At 34.5% G+C, this 27088-nt stretch overlaps 1 protein-coding gene across 1 annotated transcript in view; it reads right to left on the reverse strand.

Annotated features, from left to right (window-relative positions):
* Positions 1 to 27088, reverse strand: part of PRRG1 (proline rich and Gla domain 1) — a 114437-nt gene that overhangs the window by 47675 nt on the left and 39674 nt on the right. Inside the window, exon 2 of the mRNA XM_003763473.4 lies at positions 19003 to 19057. Within this exon, the coding sequence (XP_003763521.1) occupies positions 19003 to 19012 (10 nt within the window). The 5' untranslated portion in view covers positions 19013 to 19057. The remainder of the gene's footprint in view (positions 1 to 19002; positions 19058 to 27088) is intronic.

The following is a 27088-nucleotide window of genomic DNA, read 5'->3' on the forward strand; positions in this document are numbered from 1 at the left end:
CGTAAGATTCTTGAGGGAAGGAACTGTCTTTTGCTTCTTCTGTATTCCTAGCTCTTAACTATCAGGACAAAGTCTGGCAAAGTAGGTGCTTATTCTGATTTACTGATCCTAAGAAAAACAATAGATCAAAAAGAGAAAACAGAGTCCCTCTGAAAACTATTACTAAACAACAGAACCTTGATACAATAATATTAGAAATAATTAAAGAAAATTATTCTGAAGTAATAGAATAAGAGAAAAAAGCAGAAACTGATTATCAATCACTTCAAAGAGATCCCACAAAGAAAACATACAGGAAACATCATTGCTAAATTTCAAAACCCTCAAATGGAAAAGAAAATTTTACAAGCACAACAACAAATAATAATAATTCAAATGTCCTGGAGCTACAATTATAATTGCAAAAGACCTATCAACTGTTACAATAGAAGAGAGCAGATGCTGGAATACTATATATAGACAATCAAAAGAACTAGGGCAGCAACTGAAAACATTATATCCAGTGAAATTAAGTATAATATTGAATGAAAAAAAAAGGGAGCATTCTTTGAACTGTTCAGATTTTTAGAATTTTTTCTTGAACAATCCTGAACTCAATAGAAAATTTCACATATAAGAGTTAACATCAAAGACTGTTATGGGCCAGAACTCTGAACTTGAAACAGAGTTCTTACAAATTAAGTCAGTGGAATTGATAGAGACTATAGTTATCTAATTTAGCATGGTTCAGTATGATTGATTTAATCCTACAAGGAGATGTTATGGGCCAGAACTTGAAACAAGGTACTAAGTGGAATTGAGGAGATAGTGGTTAAATATAGTTTAGCAATGATTTAATCCTACAACAAATAAGGGGTTTCCTAGAGAGATAATGATTGCTTTGTACTCAGTGTAGAGTATATAAACTAGCATCCTCAGCCAGAAAGATTGAGAGACATTCAGAGAGAAGGCAAAGGACTAGTGGTAGGAACTTAAACTCTCACAACCAAGGGGAGAAATTCAATTTGATCTTTGATCTTCCTGGTGGCTGGCCTGGGCTCTTGCGCTTTCCCCACTAAGATCAAGGCCAGACTGAAAGGTTCTCCAGAAAGCTGCCCAGCCCCAGGAAGGAGATAATAAAGGATCTGGACTATAAGAAAGCTAACCAGGCCCCAGGAAAGGAGACAAGTCTTGGAAAGAGACAATAAAGAATTTGGACTTTAATCCCTGGCTGCACTTGCAGTGATTACTGAAACGAAGGCTGCTTCCAGAGACCCCAAGAACCTCAACAGAAAACATTACATTTAAGAGAGAACATTACAAAAGACTAATTTCAAAGGGCTCAGTAAGGACAAACTGATTATGTTTTACATGTGGAAATATAAACCAAATGTCTAAGATTGACATTCTTAACTGAGTAGTCCAAAAGAAAGACTGAGGAAAAGTCGAATATGATAGGACTTTAAAAAAGCAAAACTGTGTAGGAAATAAATGGTAAAAACAGCAATTGTACTGTACAAAAGAGGTTTGAGAACAAGAACTAATGCAGAGGATTTAGATGGGGGATGTGGGTTAATAGTTCTGAAATCCAACTCATATCAGGAATGAGTATAGCACCCTCCAAAATCTATAAAGAAATTCAGGGCAAGGGAATGAGATAAGGTGGGAAATAGGATATAGAAAGGTGTGTAGATTAACAGGAATGGGATAAGGTGTGTACACAAATGAGAATGGGATAAAATGGGAGTGAAATAGTAGGGAAAAAGATAAGGGAGGGAACTATGGGGTAGGGTGGGAATAGGGATGGAATAAGTAACAGCAAGGTCAGTTAACAGGAAGAAACAAAGTAGAAGAGTGAGCAGGGATAGAAAATAAAATTTTCATTAACATTAAATATGATTAGGAGCAGAATTAATTAGGAAAAAAAAAGCTAATAATCATTGATCTCAAAGTGAAACTAAAATTCAATCACGAGAGAAATATACATCATATGTCAGCCTTATTAATATTGTTTTTAGATGTGTGTGTATGTATGTAGAGAAAAGGGTGTGTGTGTGTGTGTGTGTGTGTGTGTATCTAGGCCTATAGCCTACTTGGGAAAGGTGAGGCAAGGAAACAGGGAAAAGCACTAAACAGCACAGCAGAGAACAACAAAAAAAAAAAAACCTATAAGGAAGCAAAGAAAAAAGCACAATTATGAATGCAATGTCTTCTATTATCATATATTCTTTATTAAAATGGAAATTTACTATTACATATTTTGAATCCCCCCCTTATGTTCTGCTGGGCATGACAGTGGACTTTTTCCTGTCTTTTTCTATTTTCTTTTTTCTTATTTTGCATTTGTTTTAAATAAATACATTTAAAAATAAATATTTACTGAATTGAATTAAATCTACATAAATATACATGCAAGGATCCTCTATGCTGATAAAAGATGACAGAGATTCATTATTTAGCTCTCAGTTTAGAAAGATTTCTGAGACAGAGCTTGATTGTCACTCAAAAGGCTGAATTCCACTAAAGAAGTCTTTAAATAAGTCCTTTTTTAAAAAAAATTGCCCCCTAGAGTTTGTTTGTCTTGAAAAAAAAAAAAAAAAAAAAAAGACAAGTGGCTATTTTCCTTTGTGTCTTTAGAACACAAAAACTGATGCCTAGGGAAATTTTTATAAACCAGCATCTGAAACGTCCTTGAGCTTGGGGAGAGGAGGTTCCATGAAATGAAAACAAGAATAATAATAGGGTTTCCAGTAATAAAGTTAGATAACATGCCAGAAATGGATTTATATAATAGAAGAGGCTCAAAGGAAGTACTAAGGGTCTGAAAAGTCAATATTTTTTTCCTGAGCACTACTATGTCTTTTCCCCAACTTATTATCTTACTAAAAAACACATTGTTTTGTATATTTAGAAGTTTCTAGTCTCATGATTCCTCATTTAACTTCATAGACTAAAATATAAGAGAAATGATCTGAGTTTCTCTTTTATTAGCATCAGTTTAGGGTAATGTATAGAAAAGAGAGCTTGTCTTGAAACCAAAAAGACTTGAGTTCCAGTCTCACCTTGGACACATACTGCTTGGGTGACCCCAGACAGGCCAGAAACACTCCCTGGTTGACTTTCTAAGACTGCACATAGCACAGAAGGTAACAATCTGCATTGATAAAAACTCCATTTCTCCATACTAATGAATAGATTTAGTCCCTCCCTATTCCTTCTCTGCAATTGACTGGGCAAATGACTAAAGGCCAATTATCCCATCTAAAAAGCAAAATTATCTTATTGAGTTTTAGACCCCAAACAGAAGACCCAAATAATATAGTAAAAATATAGTTATTACTTATTAACAGATCTACTTTTCCAATATAACTTTTTTCCATTTTCCAATTTCCAATTAATGAGCACTTGCTTTCCCTTCCACCAATTGAAAAAAAAAATTAAAAAGGAAAAAAAATCTTATAAACAAATACGGATTGTCAAACAAAATCAATCATTGATAATAGAGCAAAACTAATTTCTGCATTGTTCATATCCAAAATGTATTCTCATTCTACATTCTGAACTATTATCATCATGTTCTATCAGAACATAGGTCGCATGGTTCATTATCAGGCTACCCAGAATTCCTTCCAGCTCCAGCAGAAATCCCACTCTTTTTTTAGGAAGTCTTTCCCAATCCCTGTTAATTCTAGTGCTTTTTCTCTGCTGATTATCCCTAATTTATTCTGTATATAGTAGCTTGTCTGAAGGTAGTAATATGTATGTTTTCTCCCCCCTAAGCACTATGAGCTCCTCAAGGACAGATACTATCTTTTACTTTTCTTGGTATCCCCAGCACTTAGCACAATGCCTGGAAAGTGGTAAATACTTAATGACCATTTAGCATTCTTATTTTCCTTGGAATGGGAATGCATGGCCTACAACAAGCTACATGTACACAATGTAATTTAACCAAAACAAAGTACATATTTCCCTATTTGTATACTAGAAAGAGCAATGGATTAAAAACATAAAAATCAGGATTCAATTTTAGACTCTGCCATTTGTCAGTCAAGACACCATCACCTAATCTCATTAAAGTCTCAACTTCCTCACTTATGAAACAGAATGCCTATTCAGGGTATTTTTTAAAATTACAATGTACTTTTGCTTTTTTTAACCATAAAACACCACATAAGCCATCATTATTTTTTATAATATATTTTTCATAAGTATAAATCCCATTTCTAATTTAAGAACAATAAGTCATTCAATAACAGTGACAAAAAGGCATAAGGGATATTATCTAGGAAATGTATGGCTAGGGAAAAAAAAAAACAAAAAACAAGAGAATACAAACAGGGAAATGTTAGAATTGCCTTATTTGAATTCAAATTATACAGAGAAGGGAAAAAACACCCATATTGTTGGAAGCAAAGAAATAAATCTACGGTTCATGTATAATTTGCATTTTATTTTATTTTACATATTAAAACACATTCATTTTTGCTGATGTTTTTGCATTTTAATTTATGCACTTCCCTAGTTTTTAAACTCACCTGAAGGGTAGTGACAACTTACATACACATTTATAGGTGATTAATTATTTCATTTTACTTATTATCTGTGTTACAGCTTTGCCCTTTCTGAATTTATTGTGGTGACATATTCGTGCTTCTGTGGTTAAGATAATGGTAACAACTCAGTGTCAACCCTTATCTTCTCAAAATTTATATCAAGAGATCTCAAGCCTGTGTAGTTTCTACTCAACTACAGAGAAACATAAGCTCATACATCTAACAATGGAAAAGATTTACTGGAGTTATTCTGCCATATCACCTGTACTCCACCTTGCTATTTTACAGAAAAGAAATTTGAAATTGGGTCCACCAATGTGCTACAAAACAATAGAATTCTGAAACATCACTTAAGTCTAAATTAGTTCACTAATAATAACAGTTAGTTGGGGGCAACTAGATGGTCCAGTGGATAAAAGTATTTAGACCCTATGTTTTCTTTTATAACATGACTAACATGGAAATATATTTTGCATGACTACGGGGTGGGGCAGTGGCTAAGACACTGGGTCTGGAAGTCAGTAAGACTCATCCTCTTGAGTTCAAATGTGACCTCAGACACTTAGTACCTGTGTAACCCTGACCAAGCCACTTAACCCCATTTGCCCGTTTCATCATTTGTAAAATGAGCAGAAAAAGGAATGACAAACCACTCCTATATCTTTAACAAGAAAACTCCATTTGGGTCATGAAGAGTCCTATAAAAAAGGTTATATATTTCAAAAAAAGGTTCTCTTTCATTTCTATTGTCCAGAATTATCTAGGAAATAGCCAAATGTATATGGAATTAATTTTACATGTGAATACTTATAGGTAAAACACACACACACACACACACACACACACACCAGGAAGCACAGCAGCTTTAAAAAATTGCCTGTCATTAAAGAAGGCAGGCAATTTTTCTAAAAGGAAAATCCTGCTAAGGAAAAAATGATGGCAGTTGTCAACATGAACTAGATTGTATTAGTTTTAAAATTCTGGAGATAAGAGTTCACAATGAATTGCTGACATCATCCTAACTACAAAAGCATATTTGACTATGACACCATAATAAATCAAGATAGGGCAGGGCTTTAATGGAGCAAGTAAAATGAAATAATTAATTGCCTATAAATGTAAATTGTCACTAGTCTTCACATGAGTTATAAACCAGGGAACTGCCAAATAAAATTAGGTACTACGTTATAAGATAATCACTTTCTAGGACTTGTGGGTTTTAAAAGTTCATTATAGCATAGGAAATATAGAATGAGACATCCAGGTTTAAAATTTTGATTTGGCCTCAAATGAGCAATAATTCAATGATAAATTAAAGATGTATAATTACTCTAGAATCCACTAAATATTGACTTTCTCATAAATATTTGTGCTCCAGTGATACTAAAGACATGCAAATTAACAAAATCTAGGAACTAAAAGTCTCATTTTATTCAAGCCCAAATAAAAATGGAAAATACAACTGATAGCACTTTAACATAAGGTTAGCTGCTAATTGAATCAGGGATTAAAAAAAAATATTCCTGGTAGAGACCAGATCCCCTCCTTTAAGATCTACCCAACATTGTTATCTTCTCACCATTAATATACCCCCAATAAAAGGAAGCTCATTACACTCAAAAAGCAGTTCATTCATGGAGAGCAAGTCTGAATTGTGAAGTGAAAAGAATGTTTGTTTTGGTATCAAAAACTTGAGTTCAAATCCCAGTTGCCATATATGGTTTGTAAGATCTTGGGGAAATCACAATGTTCTATTTCCATTTCTAAATCCACATTTCCAGTGAGCTCAAAATATAATAGAATGTTCACTGTGGGGTAAGCTAGGTGGCTCAGTGAATACAGCAATGGAAGAAGTAGAGTTTAGGAAAACCTGAGCTCAAATTTGACCTTCAACATTTACAAGTTGTATGACCCTGGGCAGTTGCATAACCTTGTCTACCTGTATTTCCTCATCTGTAAAATGTGCGAAGGAAATGGCAAACTACTTTATCTCTTTGCCAAGAAAACTCCATAACATAATAACGTTCATTTGTTACCATCCTGATATTATTGATAAATTTTATTAAAAACTGTTCTTGTTAGAAAAGAACCAGCACTGCTGGAAATAACATTAGAAATCATCCAATCTAATCTTCTTATTTCATATACAAAGAAACAGAGGCATAGGAAAAGTTACCAACTTAACATTATTTTTTTTTTTTTAAAGTGCAATAGCACTACCCTTCAACAGTTTATAAATAAACTATTGTTTTTCCCTATTATTCTAACAGAAATATAACCATTTTATTACCACTGCCAAGCAAATTGACTGTCCTGGAAGGAAAGCTTTATGACACTACTTGTTAAAACATGCAGTTCTTGTTCAATCATTGCAGTCGTGTCTAATTCTTTGTGACCCTCATTTGGAATTTTCTTGACAAAGATACTAGAGGGGTTTGCCATTTCCTTCTCCAGCTCATTTTACAAATGAGGAAACTAAGGCAAACAGGATTAGGTGATTTACCCAGGATCACACAGCTAGGAAGTGTCTGAAGCCACATTTGAACTCAAAGATAAGAGAGTCTTTCTAACTCCAGACCTGGCACTCTATGTATCACATAGCTGCCCTTCAAATTTTTGCCTTCCTACTAAGGTGGATGTTGTTATTCAGACATGTCTGAGTGTCACACTGTGGATCACAGCAAGTCAATACTGTCCATTAGATTATCATGGGAAAGATATTAGAATGTTTTTGCCATTTCTTTCTCCAGTAGATAAGAGGCAGAGATAAAGTGAATTGCTTCGGGTTACACAACTATTGAGTTTCCAGGGACAGTCTTGAACTTGTGAGAAATGGATGGGCATTTGTTTTCCATAGTTATGAAAATTAAATTGGAGAAATGAAACTTAGAAGTTAGAAAACTGAAACTCCCAAGGACATCAAAGAATAATCAAAGGTAGAGTTTATTTTCTCCCAAAAGAATGTAAGCTCCTTGGGAGCAGGGACTGGCTATGTAAAGAGAAGTGAAGATTCATGTCCTGTAACTTCTGTAACATCCAAGTAATGGAGAATCAGAGGTAGGAGATCACAAGTCAGGAAACTGGGGAAAGCCCTGAGACCAAGGTGGATGTAGGTGGTTGAGGAACTATATTAGGATTGATGTGAGAAGTCCTCAAATGGACACAAAAAAAGGAGGAATTAAGTGGTATGGACGTGAGGCCTTCTCAGAAAACTGACTCCCTACCACAGTTTAGGGCTACAATTTCAGGAAAACCCCCTTATACTCTTGTTTAATTTTGTATAGTTCTTCTGTTCTTATACCCCGAGGGTGGAGTGGATTCCTGTGACAGACTGTGAGCCCTGATACTAAGTCAGGGACAGCTGGGCCCAATGTCAGGGTATAAAACAGGCTCTGTTGCTTGTCCTGTCTCACTGCACCAGACTATGCTAGTGGAGGTGATGCCCCTTTCCTGCAGGGATTAAATAATGCTTTCTGCTTTGGCTCTGAGAAATATCCATTTGAATCATTTTGAGTTAATGGTGGCTGTCCCACACAAACTTCATCCACTGCACCACTGAGCAGCTCCTACTTTTTCACTTCCCAACAGATCCCAAAATACCCCAATATACCCCAACACAGCTAGCTCTCTCCTCAAAACTTCTTCAGCATTTTCTATGTCTATTTATGCCATTTACCAAACATAAACAGATTGAGGTCATATTCTTTCATCTGTATTACCTACCTCCCCAACCAGGGCAAGAACTCCTGTAGAACGGGGTATATGTGTCTTATATATTTCTCTATCTACCCCTGAAGGGTTAAATAAGTGTTGCTATTGTAGGATAATGATAATTCTGATTCTTCAAAATCTTCTCCCTCTCCTCTCCCCACACCTCACATGCTTTTTACTTCTCATAACAGAAGTACTCTTCCTAAAGCATAGGTCTTACTGTGTCACTCACTTCTTATTACCACTAGAATCAAATATAAAATTCTCTGGCTGGCTTTCAAAGCTCTCCATAACTTGGCTTATTCCTATTTTTCCTGTTCCCTTGTACCCAGCTCTTTGCTGGGGCTTACACAATCCACCTCCCAGCTTTGTATACTTTCACTGACTGGTTCTTCCTGTAGACTGGAAGTTTTTCCTTTCTCCTAATTTTCCTTTCATTGGCTTCCTTTAAATAAGAGAATAAAATTCCATTTCTGCAAAAAGTTTTTAATGGTTCTCTTCTAACACTAATGTCTTCCTTCTGAATCTATCTCCACTGTTTGTTCTACATGAATCTTCTTTTTATACAGTTGTTTTTGACTGCAAACTTTTTGAGGGCAGGTGTTTTTTTGTGTGTTCTTCCCCCCTGTCCTCCCTTGGTCTTCAACATTTATCACAATGCTTGGCACTAACAATAAAAACTTTGACTTGATTTGACTAAGAACCTAATAAAGTCCTTAAAGAAAGCACAAATTGTTTCATTTTTATCTCTTTTCATAGTGAGATTAAAAAAAAGAAGATAGAAACATAAAGAGCCTTCTTTGGGATCTCTTGTGCCAGAAGGACAGAAGGCTCAGAAGAGGTTACTCGTGCTACTTTGTAAGAAGCAGGATATATGCCAAAATTTAAGCAGAATATTCCTTTATGAAAAAAAAAATATTGTTTCCATTTATCTTTGGGCAATGACAGAGATTATGAAATCCAAGTTGGAAGAATTTCTCAGTGGTGTCTGTAGATCAGAGGTGATTCCATGTTAAGTAGGTCAGGAGAACAAATCCCAAGTGAGTCATTCCCAGGACAGTTAAAGAAGTACTAGTTTAGTTTTGTTTCTCTAAAGGAGAGAAAAGATGCCTAAAGGATAGAGCACAAGTCTTTAGGGGTAATGTGAGCTGCTTCTAGAGATAGAAGACAGGAAATTCAAATCACCTCTGTGTCTTTAATGTGGAAAGGAAGGGAGATAAAGAGAGAGACATAAAAGGAAAGGAGCTCCAAATATGGACAAAAGATTAAAAGTCATAATGGTCCAGAAAAGGTCATGCAGAATTTAAAGATATGATAGTCATGAAACTTTAAAGCTAGAAGGGCTTAATCCAATCTCCTTAATTTACAGAAAAAGAAAAAAGAGGACTAGAGAGAGCCAACTTATTCAAAATCACAAAAGTTACTAATAGAATTATGATTAAAGAAAGGAGACAATAGAGAAAAGGAAAATATATATTTTCATCAGATTTTGAAATGGATTTTTGTGGCTCTCCTCAGATGTTTTATTGTTTCCCTACACACCAAATTAAAATTAAACTAAATTAAGCCTATAATTGGTACAATTTATTGCCACTTTGCAAATGCTAAAGTAAAATAGGTGGAATAGTGAATAGACTAGAGCTGGAAAAACCTGAGTTCAAACCTTTAGACATTTTAGCTATCAGACTCCATGGCAAGTCATTTAATCTGTTTGCTTCAGTTTCCTCATCTATAAAATGAAGATATAATAGCACTTACCTCTTAGGGTTGTTGTGAAGATAAACGAGATCATACTTATAAAGGGCTTTGCACAATACCTGACACAGTAAGCACTATACCAATTTTAGCAGTTATTAGCTTCTACTTGTACTACTACTACTACTACTACTACTACTACTACTACTGAAATAATATTGGAAGTATAGTTTAAAAAGCTTTCACTTTGTTGGCCCAGGAGTATTCACTGAAAACATGATTATGATTTTCTATTAAGATAATAAGATGAGAACAGTTACATGGTGCAGTGGAGAGAACACCAGAACCTGAGTTCAATCTAACCTCAGACATTTTATACTTAGTATGTGACCCTGGGCAATGCCTCAGTGGGAAAAAATGACAAAAACATGAAAAGTTGTAAAGAAGCCAAGCTTTCCCAGAGCTGCCCTAGACTAGGAACAATCTTCTAAATTGCTAACCCACCAAGACTAGGTTAGTTCTTGCTTTAAAAAGTTGAGAAACCATCCTTCAAACTTAAATGGCTAAAATGTATAAAGCCATTACTACAGCTTTGTGAGTTCCTAAGAACAAAAAAAGACAAGATTTGAGAAGTCACCACTTCTTCCTCAAACTTCTGATTTGTACATCAGTGTGACCCATCCCAAGGTAAGGATGCCCAGTGGAATCAATGGTATGTTTTTGCTGAGTGATTTCTCTCTCTCTCTCTCCCCCAAAAGTTATGTGAAATTTTTTTTAACTATTAAGTGATACACTTCTTTATTTGATCTAATCTTAAACTACCCAATGGGTCTCAACAAGCCCAGCATTTGAAAGATGTGGAAGGACTGGAGCAGACTGGTATTGCTAAAGCTGGGGAAGAGAGATTCAAAGAAAGGTGAGTCACAATAGTGTACAAGTTCCTATGAATACTAAATGCTTACAAGAAAGGAGAGTAGAAAGGAAATTGTTTTGAGTGTAGCCACTAGAATTCACTTCAAAATCAGATGAAAATTTAAAAAATAATAATTTTTCTTTTTTTTCCTTTCTTTAAGCTAGTTAAGGCACATGTAAATATTCTTTTAAGAACCATCTTCCGGAGTGAAGTCAGGATGAAAAAGTAGAGGCAGCAATCCATCTAAACTCTCCCAAGATTACCCTTCTAAGAGAAGGTTACCCATCTAAACGTTTTAGAATAATAACATACTGAACTCTGGAGAGACTTAGCCAATAAAAGGTCAAGGTGATATATTTTGCAACTCAATACAATTTAGGAGGAAAGGACTGTGTCACTGAGATGGGGGTCATCCCAGAGAGCAAGAAGAAGCAACACCAGCCATGGGTCTCAAAGGGGGCTACAACAGTAGCAGAAGCATCAGGAGCCCACATCCCGAGACAGTAAAGGGATGGGACAAATTATCTGAAAGAGATTATAGGAATCCTGAACTCACACTCAGCACAGAACCAGGTATTTTTTGGCAACTCTATTGCCCATGAATGGGCTCTATTGCCCATGAATTGCCCTGGAATGACAAACTTGCACAGTTGGATGGCACAGTGAATATAGGGTATTAGATCTAAAATCTGCAAGTTCCAAGTTCAAATATGACTTCAAATACTTAATTAGCTATTTAACCCTAGACAAGTCACCATTTGCCTCAGTTTCCTACACCTGTAAAATAAATTAGAGAAAGAAATAGCAAACCACAACAGCATCTTTGCTAAGAAAATCAAGAAGGAAGGGAGGAAGGAAGGGAAAGAGGGAGGGAGAGAGAGAAAGAGAAAGGAGAGGGGGAAGAAAATCTCAAGCAGAGTTATGGAGTTATAAAAATAATCACACTTGGAGAGGATTAAGAATGACCAGAGAAAGTTTTCATCTTTGAAAAAAGGCAGACATTTATCAGCAATGGCTTCAAGCTATATTTCAAAGTTTTCTTTTTCATGCTAGATATTGTGGGAAACTGTCATCTTAAAAAAAAAATAAATAAAATGGTTTACAATTCAACAACAAATGTAAGGTGCATAACAAATTCAAAATAAAACTATTTAGGATTTCAACCATAGCCTCCCAGAGTTAGGGTTAAAATTAGCTCTAAAAATAGTTTGACCTTGACATTGGCATAAGAAGCTATCACCATTTTAGTCTGCTGGAATGCAATATAATATGCCAATATTTAACTAATGAATTGTTTTTCAAGTTGTTCCAACAATTTTTGGTGATGCTTTACAGAAAATCTGATTTTTATATATGTTCAATTAAAATGGAATCTCTCACTATCAAAAAAAATTACAGTTATAGCTAAGAAAATGAAGAGTTTTGCTTTTTGACAAAAACATTTTGGGTCAGAAAACCATCATGCAAAAACAATATCTTTTACTCAACTAGAATAAAAAGAAAATAAAATAACAAGTCGCTTTCTGAATTTTGACACAATGTTTATTTTAGGTTTTCTACCAGAAGATGACCAGTAGATTTTTCCTATTTCTACTTTGCCCTGGTTTGAAGAAATCTGGATAGTTTTCTTTTAAAAATGTCTTAATATCCTATATATATTCTTTCAATGGTTGTGGCATTAAGGTAGTTTAATAACGTTAAATTTTTTTTCTTCTTAAACTGTTTATGAAATTAGTTATTTTGCTATGAAATACTTTCAATTTTTTTCCCTTCTTTTGACTTTGTTTTTAATATTTATTGTTGCCTCATAGAGCCACAGGTTTCAATTTGGGTTATGATTTTCTGGAATTTGTTGCTTGGGCAAGGTTTGATTCCTTCTGTGCCAAGCTACTTAATTACCTTTCCAATTCTTTCTTCCATAGCTCTCATTTCTTTTCCAATTTTTTCCCCTCTAGTGCTCTTATTTAATTGAAAAATACCATTTTGAACTCTTAAAAAAAACAACAACTTCTTGCTTCATCTGCTAATATAGTTTTCTTTTAAGGCAGTAAGTGTAGATATTTTGGAATAGTTTTAAGTCATCCTAAGTTCAAACCATAAAAGTTTTTTATGGTAAGACTAATTGTTTTTGTTTCCTTTTTTCTTACAGACTACTTCCTGACTTCAAGCTTGATATAGGCCCTGGCCTCTGTGCATTTCTGGAGGGAAACTTTGGGCTGATCCTGATGCTTCCTTGGAAGTACTGAGTGTTGTGTTATTCCAAGATCTCAGGAAATATTCAGACTGGGGAATCTGTAAACTTTCAGTTTTCCCAAAGTAGTTTGATCTAGGGCAAACTCTCATTACTTACTGCTCCCTGGATCTGAACTCTGCAAATTCCTGACCTGGTTTTGGTTCTAAGCAACAGCAGACCAACAGCTGCTTGACAATCACTATTAGACAGTTGGAAAATTGGTGGTTCTAAGTGACAAAATTGTAGGCTTTCCTTTGTTTTAGGATTATTGCCCTGGTTTTTGCTTTGTAGACTTCAGACTGGACTAGAAGTCAGAACTGAAATACAGCTCTACTCCTGGTATTGGACTTACTGTGTTGCTACTTACTATTGAAATTCCTCCTCTTAAGCCTAGAACCTGTGGTACTTTCTTACCTTAGAATGCCACAACTGGGTAGAGGTAACTTTCTTTCTGAAGCTCATCCCTGAAATCTGGAGCTTAGGACTGAATAGTACATGACAAAGCTACCAATTACATGGAACCCCAGTATAAGTCTGAAATCTACTGCTGCCCTGATACCCAACAGAGTGCTTGTATTCCTAGCCATACCTCATCCCCAGTGTCAGTTTTCTTTTTGACTCTATGACTTCTTTTTGGATTTCTCTATCAGGATTCAGTCTAGTACATGTTTGGAAGAGTTTTGGGGATGAGAGATGCTGAGCTGTATTGCTTTCTGCTACTATATCATCTTGGGTCTAGAATATGATTTTGAAACAGAATTTATTAGATATCTTTCTCAGGAAAAGAAAGCCATTATACTCTCGTTGACTTCATACATGACTATTTTATACAACTGTTATAATATGATGCCTCTCAAGGAATAATGACTTGCCCATGCTTAGAAGTCTTAAGGCTTCTCTTGTTCTAGATCACTTGTTCTAGATAAGGTTCATTCATGATTTAAGTATGGGTTGGAGTATTTGACCTCTAAGGTTGTTTCCAGGTCTAAAGCTATAATTCTATGATTCATTAGATAAGCAAAAAATATACAGTGAAATCGATTTCAGTCCTAAAGAGTAGATAGGTACTAGTTGATCAGGGGCAACAATGACAGCTTGATGAGAAATTCCAGATTCTTACTCTACCTCTAATATGTTTTCTTTTGGTTGGTTTTTATGGACTTAATTTACAATCTCTTCCATGACCATAAAAAATATAGAATGATTTTTATAGCATATTTCTTCAAACCAAATGTCCCATGAAATGCTTCTCATTGCCTTTAAACACACAATAAAAGCAACTGTGTTAGCTCTTTTACTTGTCTCAAACCCGTGAGCAAACCTTCCACATGGCTATCTATGCCTTCTAATATCATTTGGAGGAAAAGAATTGAAATTTATATAATTAAGTAGCATGTGTACTTGTTGGTCACTGGATAGGGATCTCACATTTGGGATGCTAACAGTAAAGTTCATATTTAAGAAGTAATTTACAAATAGTGGTTCTTAACCTTCTGTTCCACTATTATTGATGAAACAGAAAGTGGTCATGTAAAAACTAAGGGTCCTTCTGAGTTTTTGTTCCATAATTTGCCACAATGCAAGGACACTTCACCAAATGGCCTGTTTACCAGTAATGAGCCTCTATGTGTTTACTTTACTGACCATCACATAGTCTTGTGCTCCAAACAAAGTCTTTTAAGTAAGACAGATCCTGCTGGGGATTGCTCCCTGGTAGCAAAACCCATCACCATGACTTTGAACTGCCTGCCCTTCATGCCAGAGATGCTCTCTCTTCTTATCTCCAACTGTTTAATCCCTAGATTTCCTTTTAGACTAAGATCAATTACATGAGGGTTCCAGTTTCTTATTCATTCTCTAAAAGTAGTTATACAGCATCTACTATGTACCAGGCACTGGGCTAGTTACTTTACAAATATTTCATCATTTGATCCTTAACTATCCTGAGAGATTGGTGCTATTATTATCCCCATTTTACAATTAATGAAACCTAGAGATGACATGCCCGGGATCATACAGTAAGCACTTAGCAGAGTGTCTGAAACAAAGTAGCCCAAATAAATATTTATTCTCCTTCCTTCCCCCACTCTAGTATTCATATCATTATTCTATTAGCTAGGAACAGGGAAGATAACCTCATCAAAAACCCAAAATTTAAATAACAACTAAAACTCCCAGCAAAGGTGACCAAAAAAACTGGTCCAACTTCACCAAAATCGTGGATTCAGGAATTCCTAAAATTAAATCAGAATCCCAAGAACTTCTGCCAATAAGTGTCCCCACCCCGAATGGCATAAACCCAACATTAGAGTAATTTGTTTTCTACTACTAGAAGAAACAGAGAAAATGTGGGTCTTGAGCACATAAGTAATGAATTCATGTTGGCAGCTTCCCAAAGAATACTTTTTTTCACAGAAGAATTTAAAGTAACTCAATCTCTTATTTTTTTCATTGAACAGCCTAAAATTACTTAATATGTTTTGGAGTCAGACTAATATAGAAACTACTGCATTCTTTTTAGTCAAAGGAGTCCTACAAAATAGTTGTTTTGTTATTACTTTGCTACCAGATGTCAACCAAACCAAACAAGTATGTTTTAAGCTGCTAGAGATACAGAGACAAAAATGGAACAAGTCACTGCTCCCAAAAGTGTTGCCTCTATAAGATACACATATAGGAAGGAATATTGTGCAAAATAAATACAAGAAGCAGAAGACTTTACAAATGGAAGTAGTAGAGAGCAAGCATAACATGAACTTCCCTTTTATCTGAACCAGATAAAGGAAGATTAAACACACACACACACACACACACACACACACACACAGAGAGAGAAAGAGACAGAGAGAGAGAGAGACAGAGAGACAGAGACACTACATTTGGTGTTACAAAAACTCATTCAACTCAACAGGGAAAATAGGAATGGAGAGAAAAGAGTTTCAGAGGAAGGAAGAATTAAGAAGGGAAGAATCAAAAGCAAAACAGACTGGGTTGGGCTGGGTGGGAAGGAAAAGAATAGGATCACACAACTAATTATAGATTACTAGCATGAATTCTATTCAGTTTCTTAAATATCTTTTATTTTGTAGAGGGATGAAGGACAAAGAGAGGAAAATTAAAAGGGGTAATAAAAATAGGGAAAACACAATTAGCAATCATAACCATGAATGTAAATAGGATCAACTCATCCATAAAATAGGAAGGTAGTGAGAGGCATAGTGTTGAGCTGTTGGAACAAATAAAATTTTTTACATTTCAGATGAATTTTTAAAAAAGTAGAGGTGATAATCATGATTTCAAATAAGACAATAAAAACAGTTAAGAGAAACAAAAAAGAAAACTACATTATGCTTAATGGGTCAATGAATAAGGAAATAAAAATACTAATGCTAAATATATATACCAAAAGACACTATATAAAAAGCAAAAAAGTTCATTAAAATACAGGGAACAACAAACAACAAAAATAAATAAATAATTTAAAAAGATCCCCCTTTCAAGAAAAACAGTTTTAAAGAACTTGAACAGAATTTTGGAAATGTTAGCTATATTCTACCTCTGGTATTTACTAAATGGGAATTATAAGCAGTATACATATGGTACCGTTAGCCACAAAACTATGAAGGTACAAAAAACTTAAACAAGTATAGAAAAGCAAATATGTTAAACATATCTTTTACTATTCAGAAGAGAATAAAAACTATTATCAGTATTTTTTAGGAAACAATTCAAATTTAAATATGCACTAAATAATACAATCCTAAAAAAGTATGGATCAAAGAACAAATTGTAGAAATAATAACGGGTTCTGTCGAAGAAAAGTATAGCAATAAGACAATAAATAAAACTTTACAACTACAATCACTTTCATCAACCAAAGAGAAAATTAATACCAAATTTTTTCAAAAACCCAAATAAATACAAAATACACACTATGGGGAAAAATTAATGACAAATGAAGAAAAATGTTAGAAAACTTTTACTTAAATGCATGAAACAAAAATGATAATTTAAATGAAATGATAAATACTTAAAAATAAAATACTAATTAATGGAACACATATTGTAAATTTTAAATTCTTCAGCCTCAGAAAAGAAAATTGACTAAACTATAAATAAATTCTCAAAGAGAAAAATCTGAGATGATATTACAGTTGAATTCTATGAAACATTCCAAGAAAAAAAATAGGGTGTTATAATATTTGACCCCTCCAAAAGAGTATTAAGTAATTCTCTCATATTTCTTCAAGAAGTAAATGTGATATTGATACTCAAACAAGAGAGAAAGCAGAAAAATAAAATTACAAACCAATATAGCTATTTAACATTGATTCAAACTACTAAATAAAATGTTAGAAAAGATATCACACAAGCAACATATTTAAAAGTTATTTATACTATATCCTCATTGAAATTATACTAGGAATTCAGGATTACATTAACAGTAAGTATACTGTAAAGATAGCAAGATTAAACAGGGGCAGTGAAAGTACATTCTCAAATGGATTTGTGAAGGTCATCAATATTGAGAGTTCTTCTCATAAAGCTCATTCAGTGCAACTTTTGTCTGTGTCCTCCTAAAAGTTTTTTGTGGAAGCTTTCTTCCCTTTGTTCTGAGTACTCAATAGTACTAATGTAGCACTAATCCTATACCTATCATCCTTAGATCTTAATATATGATCAGTCCTTTTTCCTCTTCCTATCATTCCTTGATGACATTCTTTATTCTTGTTCTTCCCCAGACTTCTTCCTTGTGTTTATATGCTGCAGCCCATTTCATACCATTTCCATTGCTCTCTGGCTAGTACATACATGCCCTTAATGCAGTGGTTCTCAAAGTATGGTCTAGAGAATCCTGGGGATCTTTGAAACCCTTTTAGAAGGTCTACAAATTCAAAAATAGTTTTTATTTCCAAAATGGTAAATGTCTATAAATATAATCCAGATAAACAAAAACGCTTTGGAGAGATCCTCAATAATTTTTAATAGGATAAAGATACTGAAAACAAAAGTTTGAGAACCACTGCCTTAATGTATGTTTTCTTGGTTTTTGGATTTTTTTTCACATCAATAGAAACAAAAACATTTCCATCTAACAACCTGAAATACAGACTTCCTTACATATTTCAGTGGTTCTTCCTAAATAGTTCCCACAGTGAAACAACAATTTAAGGCTTATTTTAAATTCAATTCAACTCTATAGGCTACTGGAAATTCATTAAGTTCATACTGATATATGAACAACAATGAAAACAATAAATGAACTTGGCTTCTGCATAATTCTTGGCAAATATTTAAGTATCTATGTGCAAAGCACAGGAGAAAGGGAAATTTTTGATAAAACAATGTTCCCTGTCCCCAAGGAGCTTATTGTCTGGTAAATGAATAATTAAAAATTACAATAATTTGTATAATTATTATTACAATTATAATAATTACAACATCATTATATCATAACTATTACAGAGTTGCAAAAAAGAAAAAAAATTGAGAATCAGGAGCTATTCAAAATCTAAGGGGGGAAGTTGTTACCAAGAGGACCAGGATTAATTTAGAATTCTCTTTCCTCCTTCATCCATGGTAACATCAATGGATGGTAGTTCTCCAAAGGAGAAAAAAATGAAAGAAGAAAGAAGGAGGGCAGCATATTTCTATCTTTGCTAATAGGAGGCCATAGGCAGGAGTTTATTATTAGCTGCATGTGGTTTGCTCCAGATCACTTACTTCACATACCTGAGTTGGGCAGAGGTTGAATTTACCTACCCAGGTAAAAACCTTGTGACACAAACAACAAGAACACAAAAAATTCCCTCAAAAGAACTTCACATTAAAAATAGAATTGTCTGCCCTGGAGGTAGGCTAATCCTAAAATAACTTGCAACATTAACATCACCCAAAAGTAAAAAGTAACTTACCCCTCTCCATGACTTTTCTCTTTGGTTTTAAGTAGGCCCCTGGATGATAATGACCCTGTATAAAACATGATATAAACACATCAGTTTTGAATAGGTTAATTTGTGAATTAGGATGAGTTTTCTGAAATCCAGATTTTTATATAGTAAATGTGAGCTTTTCCTTTTGGTTAATGTAAACTATTTCCTTTAATAGTAATATTTTCTTTGTGACATAAGTACATGAGACACGAAGCCTAACCTCAACGCAAAATGGATAGTTGTGCTCTGTATATATTTCTTCTCCTGCCTCCTCTCCTTACTACCTACCCCTAATTTGAAGTTTGTATAGCAGACTACTCTACTTACCTCTCAGCTGCAGAAAATGCTTAGAGATCCCAGTTACAGTTTAAATTCTAGCACATTCTCCTAATCAACTTGTTTGTTCTCCATCCCTTAGTCAAATATAGTTTAATTCTCTATTAATTTCAACATATTTTCTGCACATTAATTGAAAGCATCAGCCTTTGAGATGCTAATGAAATTGACAGAGCCATGATTAAGCACAGCATCCCAGGCTATGTTATCATTATTAAACTATATAATTTAATGATTAGATAGGCAATATGGTATACTGGATAAAGTCCATCTGGGAATCAGGAAGACCTGGGTTGACATCCTTAACTCTGACACATACTGGTTGTGTGGCTCTTGTCAACAAAGACCATAAATTATAGATTACTATAGATTGCATTATTAAAACTAGTTTTTTTCTGTACACCAATGAAATCACAACAAAACTCCTTAATGAATAGAGAATTAACAGAACATAGAATAGAAACTTAGGAGAAAAAAATACACCTACACAAATGCACGTGCTCTCAAACACACACAGACACACATACACACACGTATAAAAGGTAAGAAAAATCTTGCTGTGTCATTTTTCCCAAAGGCATGAACAAAACATACAAAGGCTGGAAAAAAAACTCAACAGTGGTCTTACTCATCTGAACAGCACTGAACCCTTAATGAAGAGAGGAAACAATCAATTAACTAGCAATTTTTTGGTGAGGTACCAGCCATTACCTAACACTTCAAGGGCAATAAAAGAAGCATAAGACACGGTCTCTGCCCAGAAGTTTATGACTTACATGAGGATAAGTAACATTCCTATAGGAAGCAATTAGAGGCTAAAACAATATAAATTGTACTAAATTGTATAGTAGGTGCTGTCAAATAAAAAATGGACTAAAAGCATGCATTCTAAGTCTTGGTCTTGCAACTGGCTATTTGACCTATGGCAAATAAAACTCTTTGGATCTCAGTTTATTTACGTGTAAAATCAATGAACTAATCTATTTCCTTTTCCCCAGAACATAATACTAAACCTTCAGTAAAGGCTCTAACATCAAATATAAACTCTTTGGTAAGGCTTTAAATTAAGCCCTTCCCAACCTAGTCAGTTATTTTTCCAACCTCACTGTATATTATTACTTCAGTTCCCACCTTTCCCCCTTAACTCTGTGATGTCACCAAGAAGACTTTCTCTCTGATGCTCACACACGATATTTCATCTACCATATCCATATCTTTGCACTGGCTCCTTCCCAAGTTTGCAATGCACTCTGCTCTCACTTCCACCTCAGTGAGTTCCTTCTCTTCCTTTTAGACACAACTCAAATACCACTGTTTACATGAAGCCTCTCCTGAAGTGTCCAAATGCTAGTGCCCTTGAACAGGACTTCTTAAACTTTTTTCACTTCTGATCCCTTTTCACCCAAGCGTATATGGTACATAAAATAAGTATACAAATCAACCATTTGCTGATGGTAAATCATAATTTCATGATTCCCACATTCAATTATGTGACTAATTTTAAAAGATTTGCCCTTGATCACAAACTAATTTGTAATAAACTATATAGTTTTGATTTATATTGAGAGATGCAGCATAGTATACAGCAGATAGAGCAATGTCTTTAGTGTCAGAAGGAACTTAATTCAAATGCCATCCTAGATATTTAATTAGCTGTTATCTTAGCCAACTCTTTGGGCTTCTCTTTCTTCATATAAGAAATGAAGGAGATGGACTCAATAATATCTAAGGTCCAGTCCAACTTTAAATCTATAAACCTATTATCTAAATACTTACCTCTCTACATACTCCCATTAGAAAGTATGCTCCATGTATACATAAATTGTTTTATTCATTATTTCTAAATGTTCAGGAGGCCTAGCATTTCTGGTGTGAGGGCTTGCTGAGCCCTTCTCAGGGTTGTTCATCCACCTTTGGAGTCCACTGGATTCACCCAACTCTCATGCAGTAGCAGGTACAGCAGCCACATTCTGGTAAACTGGCTCAGCAGATAAAATAAACCAGGCTTAGGGGAATTGACAAGCCTTAAAACCATTGGTGAGTTAGGGGTATAATCTACCCCAAGCATGTGAAGACTTCCCTGACAGAAGGGATGGATGAGAACAGTTTGTTCCAGTGGCTATGAAGATGACTAAAATAGCACTGTGAAGTTGGGCAAGGGTTAGAATAGATTAGGGATATGTAGTGTCAGACACTGACTTGTGTCAGACACTGCCTCAATGTTGACTCAGAATGAGATAGTGAGTCTGATAATTTTGTGTAACTCCATTTTGCTTAAATCCAATTCAAGTAAAGTACCCAAGTAAAGACATCATCCCAATATGTCAGTGATCCTCTCATAAATGACAAAAACATCTCAAATCTAATAAAGTACCAAGTATACAGCAAATGCTTAATATATTGATTAACTGATATTACATTCTCATTAAAATGCAAATTTCTTTTGCCTAGCAGTGTCTTATATGTATAGGTATTGCTGAACTGAATTGCACTCTAACAGTCAGTAAATAACACAATTATATACTAACTATACATCTAACATTTTTATATTCCTATGTGCCAGGAATCATGCTAAATATTTTATAATACTATCTCATTTTATCCTTGTAACAACCCTTGCAAGCAGGTGTTATTGTTATCCCTATTTCACAGATGAAAAAACTGAGGCAAACAGAAGATAAGTGAAGGACTAAATAATTAGTGAGTATGAAAGGCTGAATTTAAATTCAGGTCCTCCTAATTCGAACTTAATTACAGAAATTAGTGGAAAAGAAGTTAGAAGAGAGATAGGTTAGGTAAATATGGGCTGTAGTTATCAGAGACCAATTCAAAGAGATTAACCTGTGGAATTTTATCTTTTTAGATTTATTTAAATTTATTTCACATCTTACTATCAATTTGTGCCTGCAAGTTTTAGGTGTTTTGTTGTTGTTATGGAATCATTTTCAGTAATGTCCAACTCTGTGTGATCCTATTTGAGGTCTTCTTGGCCAAGATACTAGGGTGGTTTGCCATTTTCTTCTCCAGCTCATTTTACAGAGTTAATTGACTTGCTCAGGGTCACAGGGCTAGTAAGTACCTGAAGGTGGATTTGAATTTAGGTCTTTTTGACTCCAGACCCAGCACTCTCTTTACTGAGCCACTTAACAGCTGTGTTTTACCAAGGGAAAAAAAAAAAGTATATCCTATAGAGTTCAGCTTCTTTAAAAATGTGTTTTATGTAACTGAATCTAGGGGTAGCAAAATCATGATTTATTATCAGTAAACATACCTATATACCTGGGGTCATATAAAAATTTCTTGGGTGAAAAAGGGTTGCAAGTGGAAAAAGTTTAAGAAGCCCTGTTATAGAGCATACATTGGATATCTTAGTGATTCCCTCTTCTGGGAAATATTCTGTAGATGAGCCAAAGGTGTTAAAGAATAGAAGTCAAAAGAGCTGAGCTCCTCCATCATGAATCAGAGGCCAGTCCCACAGGATTCAATCTAGTCCAACCACATGCATAGGTCTAGAACAGTGGAGCCTCTTAATGTACAAGGAATGGTTTCTTAGAATTGAAAAGGCTTTTTTCCCACCCATAATTAATAGTATCTTATTTTTTACAATCACATGTAAACATAATTTTCAACATTCACTTTTATAAGATTTTGAGTTCCAAATTTTTCTCTCTTTCCCTCCTCTCACCTCAAGATAGCAATCTGTTAAGTTATACATATCCAATCACATTAAACATATTTACACAACACATTAGACATGTTGTGCAAGAAGAATCTGAAAAAGAAAAAGAAAAGTGAAAATAGAAAGCTTTATATTTTAGACTTTTAAGTTCTTTTTCTGGATGCAGTTGGTATTTTCCACACTGAGTCTTTTTTTTGTCTTAAATCATCCTATTGTTGAGAGGAGTTAAGTCTATCAAAGTAGATCATCATACAATGTTGCTGTTACTGTGTATAATGTTCTGGCTCCATTCACTTCATTTGGCTTCAGCTCATGTCAGTCTTTCCAGGTTTTTCTGAAATCTGCCTGCTAATCATTTCTGATAGCACAAAAGTATTCCATTATGTTCATACCCCACAATTTATTCAGACATTCCCCTCAACTTCCAATTTCCCTACCATCATAAAAAGAGTTGCTAAAAACATTTTTGCACATGTGGGTCCTTTTCCCTCACAATCTCTTTGGGATAGAGACTTAGTAGTGGTATTGCTGGATCAAAGAGTCCTCTTTTATAGACGTAGAGCCCTTTGGGTACAGTTCCAAACTGCTTTCCAGAATGGTTGAATCAGTTCACAACTCCACTAACAATGCATTAATTTTCTAATCTTTCCACATCTTCTCCAACAATTCCTTTGAACATTTATCAACTGGGGAATGACTTGTGCTCTTGCAAGTTGGACTCAGTTCTCTATATATTTTAGAAACGAGCCTTGTATCAGAAATAGTGACAGTAAAAATTGTTTCCCAGTTTTCTACTTTCCTTCTAATCTTGGTTGTATTAACTTTGTGCAAAAACTTTTTAAGGTGCTAACTTTTAAGTGTTAACTATGAGCCAAGTAGGCAACCAAATGATGTAGTGGATAAGGTGACCTGCCTAGAGTCAAGGAAGATATCTTCCTGAATTCAAATTTGTCTTCAAATATTTACTTGCTATGTGGTTTGGGAAAATTACTTAACTCTCTATGTCTCAGTTTCCTCATCTGTAAAATGAGCTAGAGAAGAAAATGGCAAACCAGTATAGTAAAAGCAAAACTCCAAAGTCAGACGTGATTCAACAGCAACCAAAAATGCTTAGCACTTTAGAGTTATCTTGTTATTTGATCCTCACAACAGATGAAGAAAGGTTTATTAGCAGCCCCATTTTAATAATTCAGGGGTCCTCAAACTTTTTAAATAGGAGGCCAGTTCACTGTCCCTCAGGCTGTTGGAGGGCCGGAATATAATAAAAACAAAAACTTTTCTTGGGCCTTTAAATAAAGAAACTTCATAGCCCTGGGTGAGGGGGATAAACGTCCTCAGCTGGCGCATCTGGCCCACGGGCCATAGTTTGAGGACCCCTGTAATATAGATGATAGAAGTGAGGGAAACACAGGTGAAATGACTTACTCGCAGTCAATGTTTGATGTCAAATCTGAACACAATTTTTCTAACTGCAGGCTCTGGTTTCTTTCCTCTGTGTCAATTTTTTGATGTACTGTGTAATGAAGTTAATACCGGCCACCTTGCTGTCTTAGTATAAGATACTATCTTCTTTGACTATGAATTTTCACTGACTGTCCCTCATTCTCTCCTTCCTCATCTTCAACTTCTGGCTTCCTGCCTTCTTTCAAGTCTCAGTCAGTCAACAATTTGCCTTCTACAAGAAACCTTTTCTTCATCTTAATGTCTTCCTGTCCCTCTTCTAATTATTTTCAGAGTATCTTGTATATATTTTGTTTGTATAAAATTGTTTGCAGGTTCCCTATTAGAGAGAAAGCTTCTTGAGAACATGAACTATTTTTTGTCTTTCTTTGTATCCCCAGCACTTAGCAAGCCTGGCACTTTGTAGGACTTTTATTAAATGCTTATTGATTTTCTTTGTTGCTTTGACTTAATTTTAGTTTTGCTTTGTTTTTTAAATACATCTCATGTTTTTCTAGCACTTAAAATTTCCTTTGTATATTTTTCTCTTTCCCAAAGAATCATCTCAAACAAAGATTAAAAAGAAAAAAAATAATAAACTTATCAATATATTAAAAAAAATCTGAAAATATAAGCAATGTTGATCAATGTTATACTGAAATAGCCCTGAACAAAAGTACACTGTACACAAATGGATCAGAAGTGATGAAGGGTGAGAAAGGAGGAGGAAAAAAAAGATATAACTCAAATCCTTCACATAAGATTAGAAAACTTCCAGAATCACAACTTCTGCTAAAATTTCTTTTGGCTGTCTGCAATATCAACTCTTTTATTACTCTAAAATCAATGAGTTTTTTTCCCTTAGTGGCATATCTAATGCACCCTCAAGCTTTTCTGCCTGTATTTGTAAAGCCAAGAATGAATCATTACCAGCTGATGAGTCAGCCTCTACTGAGACTCATGTACCCAGCCAAGGTGGAAACTGATCTTTTTCCCAATGAATGTGAAAAACAGAATAAGTCATAATGGGAGAACAATGGAAAACTAAGACACTTACAAAGCCGATATAGGATGTGGTGTGATAGGAGGAGGGAGGAAAAAGGCTTAGCCCAAAGAGAAGCTGAAGTGTTCAGACAAGTTCTCTACAGAAGATGCTTGCATTTTGATCTCCCTCCTAATGTCATGGTCCCCTTCTAGAAAAAGGGCAAACAATAAGCTGCGAGCAATAGTAGCTGTCCCATATTATGGGACTTATGGAAAAGTTATTTTGGAAGTCATTTTTCTGAACTAATCTGCCATAACTTTTTTGTAATAATTAACATATATAAAATGTATAAGATTATGGAGAAAACCAAAAATAAAATACCTTTACCAAATTTTTTTTAAAAACAAGATCACTTTCAAGGCTAGCCCTTTGCTCTACACAGTGGCTAAAGGCAAATTAATTTCATCATAGACTATGATTTCTCAACTGTTTATTTCTCAACTATTTGTATTTAATACAACCTATTTTCAATTAACTTAAAAACTTTCCAGAGTTCCTCAATATTACTAACCAAACTGACTAGAAGCATAAATTAATAGCATAAGTATTTCATCTTCACGTGAAAGAGCATACAGGGAAAGACAATGCATTTTAGAGTGAAAATAGGGACAAATGAATGGAAGCAATTATAATACTCAAGCCTCCAATTTATCTACAAATTGAATAATAGCAAAATTAAAACTCAGAGAATATTATTTCATTAACATGACAAAACTGATCGCCATCTCTGGCATTTTTGCTAGGGCCAATCAGGAATGGAAATGTCACAGAACATAACAGAGCATTTTTGTGACTATCGAAAACTGGCAGGTTCCAGAATTCCTCATGTTTGTTCTGCTGGACCACAATTTTTAATCTTGCACATATTTTGTTTATATGTACTTGTTTGCATTTTTTATCCCTCATTAAATTTTGAGTTTTTTAGAGCAGAGAATATTTTGGGTTTTTTGTATCTTTAGCACTTAGTATAATGCCTGCCACATACTAAGCACTTAATAAATGCATAGGGACTGATTGACTAACTTGAGTGTTTAGAGAACAAGAAAAAGAACTGGCACACTCTGAGCAATGATGTCCAAACCAACCAAGATTTACAACAGTATCATGAGAATCAAATGACACAGTAAGGTTGTTTGCAAATTTCTGTTATAGTTTGCTTTTGCCTGCCTCCAAAATGCAAATTGGGTGGTTGGCAAAGACCAAGCTAACACTTGAATCTAGTCAGTAACCTCTGAACATTACAATATTTATTTACTGCATGGAATAATAATAAAGCATTCTATAAATGAGAATAAAGGTGTGCAAAATGCTTTCCTCACAATGCTTTAATATAGTTAGATAAGAATATTATCACCATTTTACAAGTAAAGAAATTGAGCTTAAAACAACTTGGTTCATAGTGACACTGAAATGCACATTTCCCTTACCAAAATTCTTGTCACTAAAAATTTGCTCTTGCACTATATAGTGCCTTTTTATTTTTTTAATAGTGCTTTGCTTAATGCCATGTTATATTATTTTGTATGGAAAAAGTCACAATATATATGAGAAGATTTGGTGTCTTTGAA

Source organism: Sarcophilus harrisii, chromosome 3 (assembly GCF_902635505.1).
Source record: "Sarcophilus harrisii chromosome 3, mSarHar1.11, whole genome shotgun sequence".
In the NCBI taxonomy this organism is placed as follows: Eukaryota; Metazoa; Chordata; class Mammalia; order Dasyuromorphia; family Dasyuridae; genus Sarcophilus; species Sarcophilus harrisii.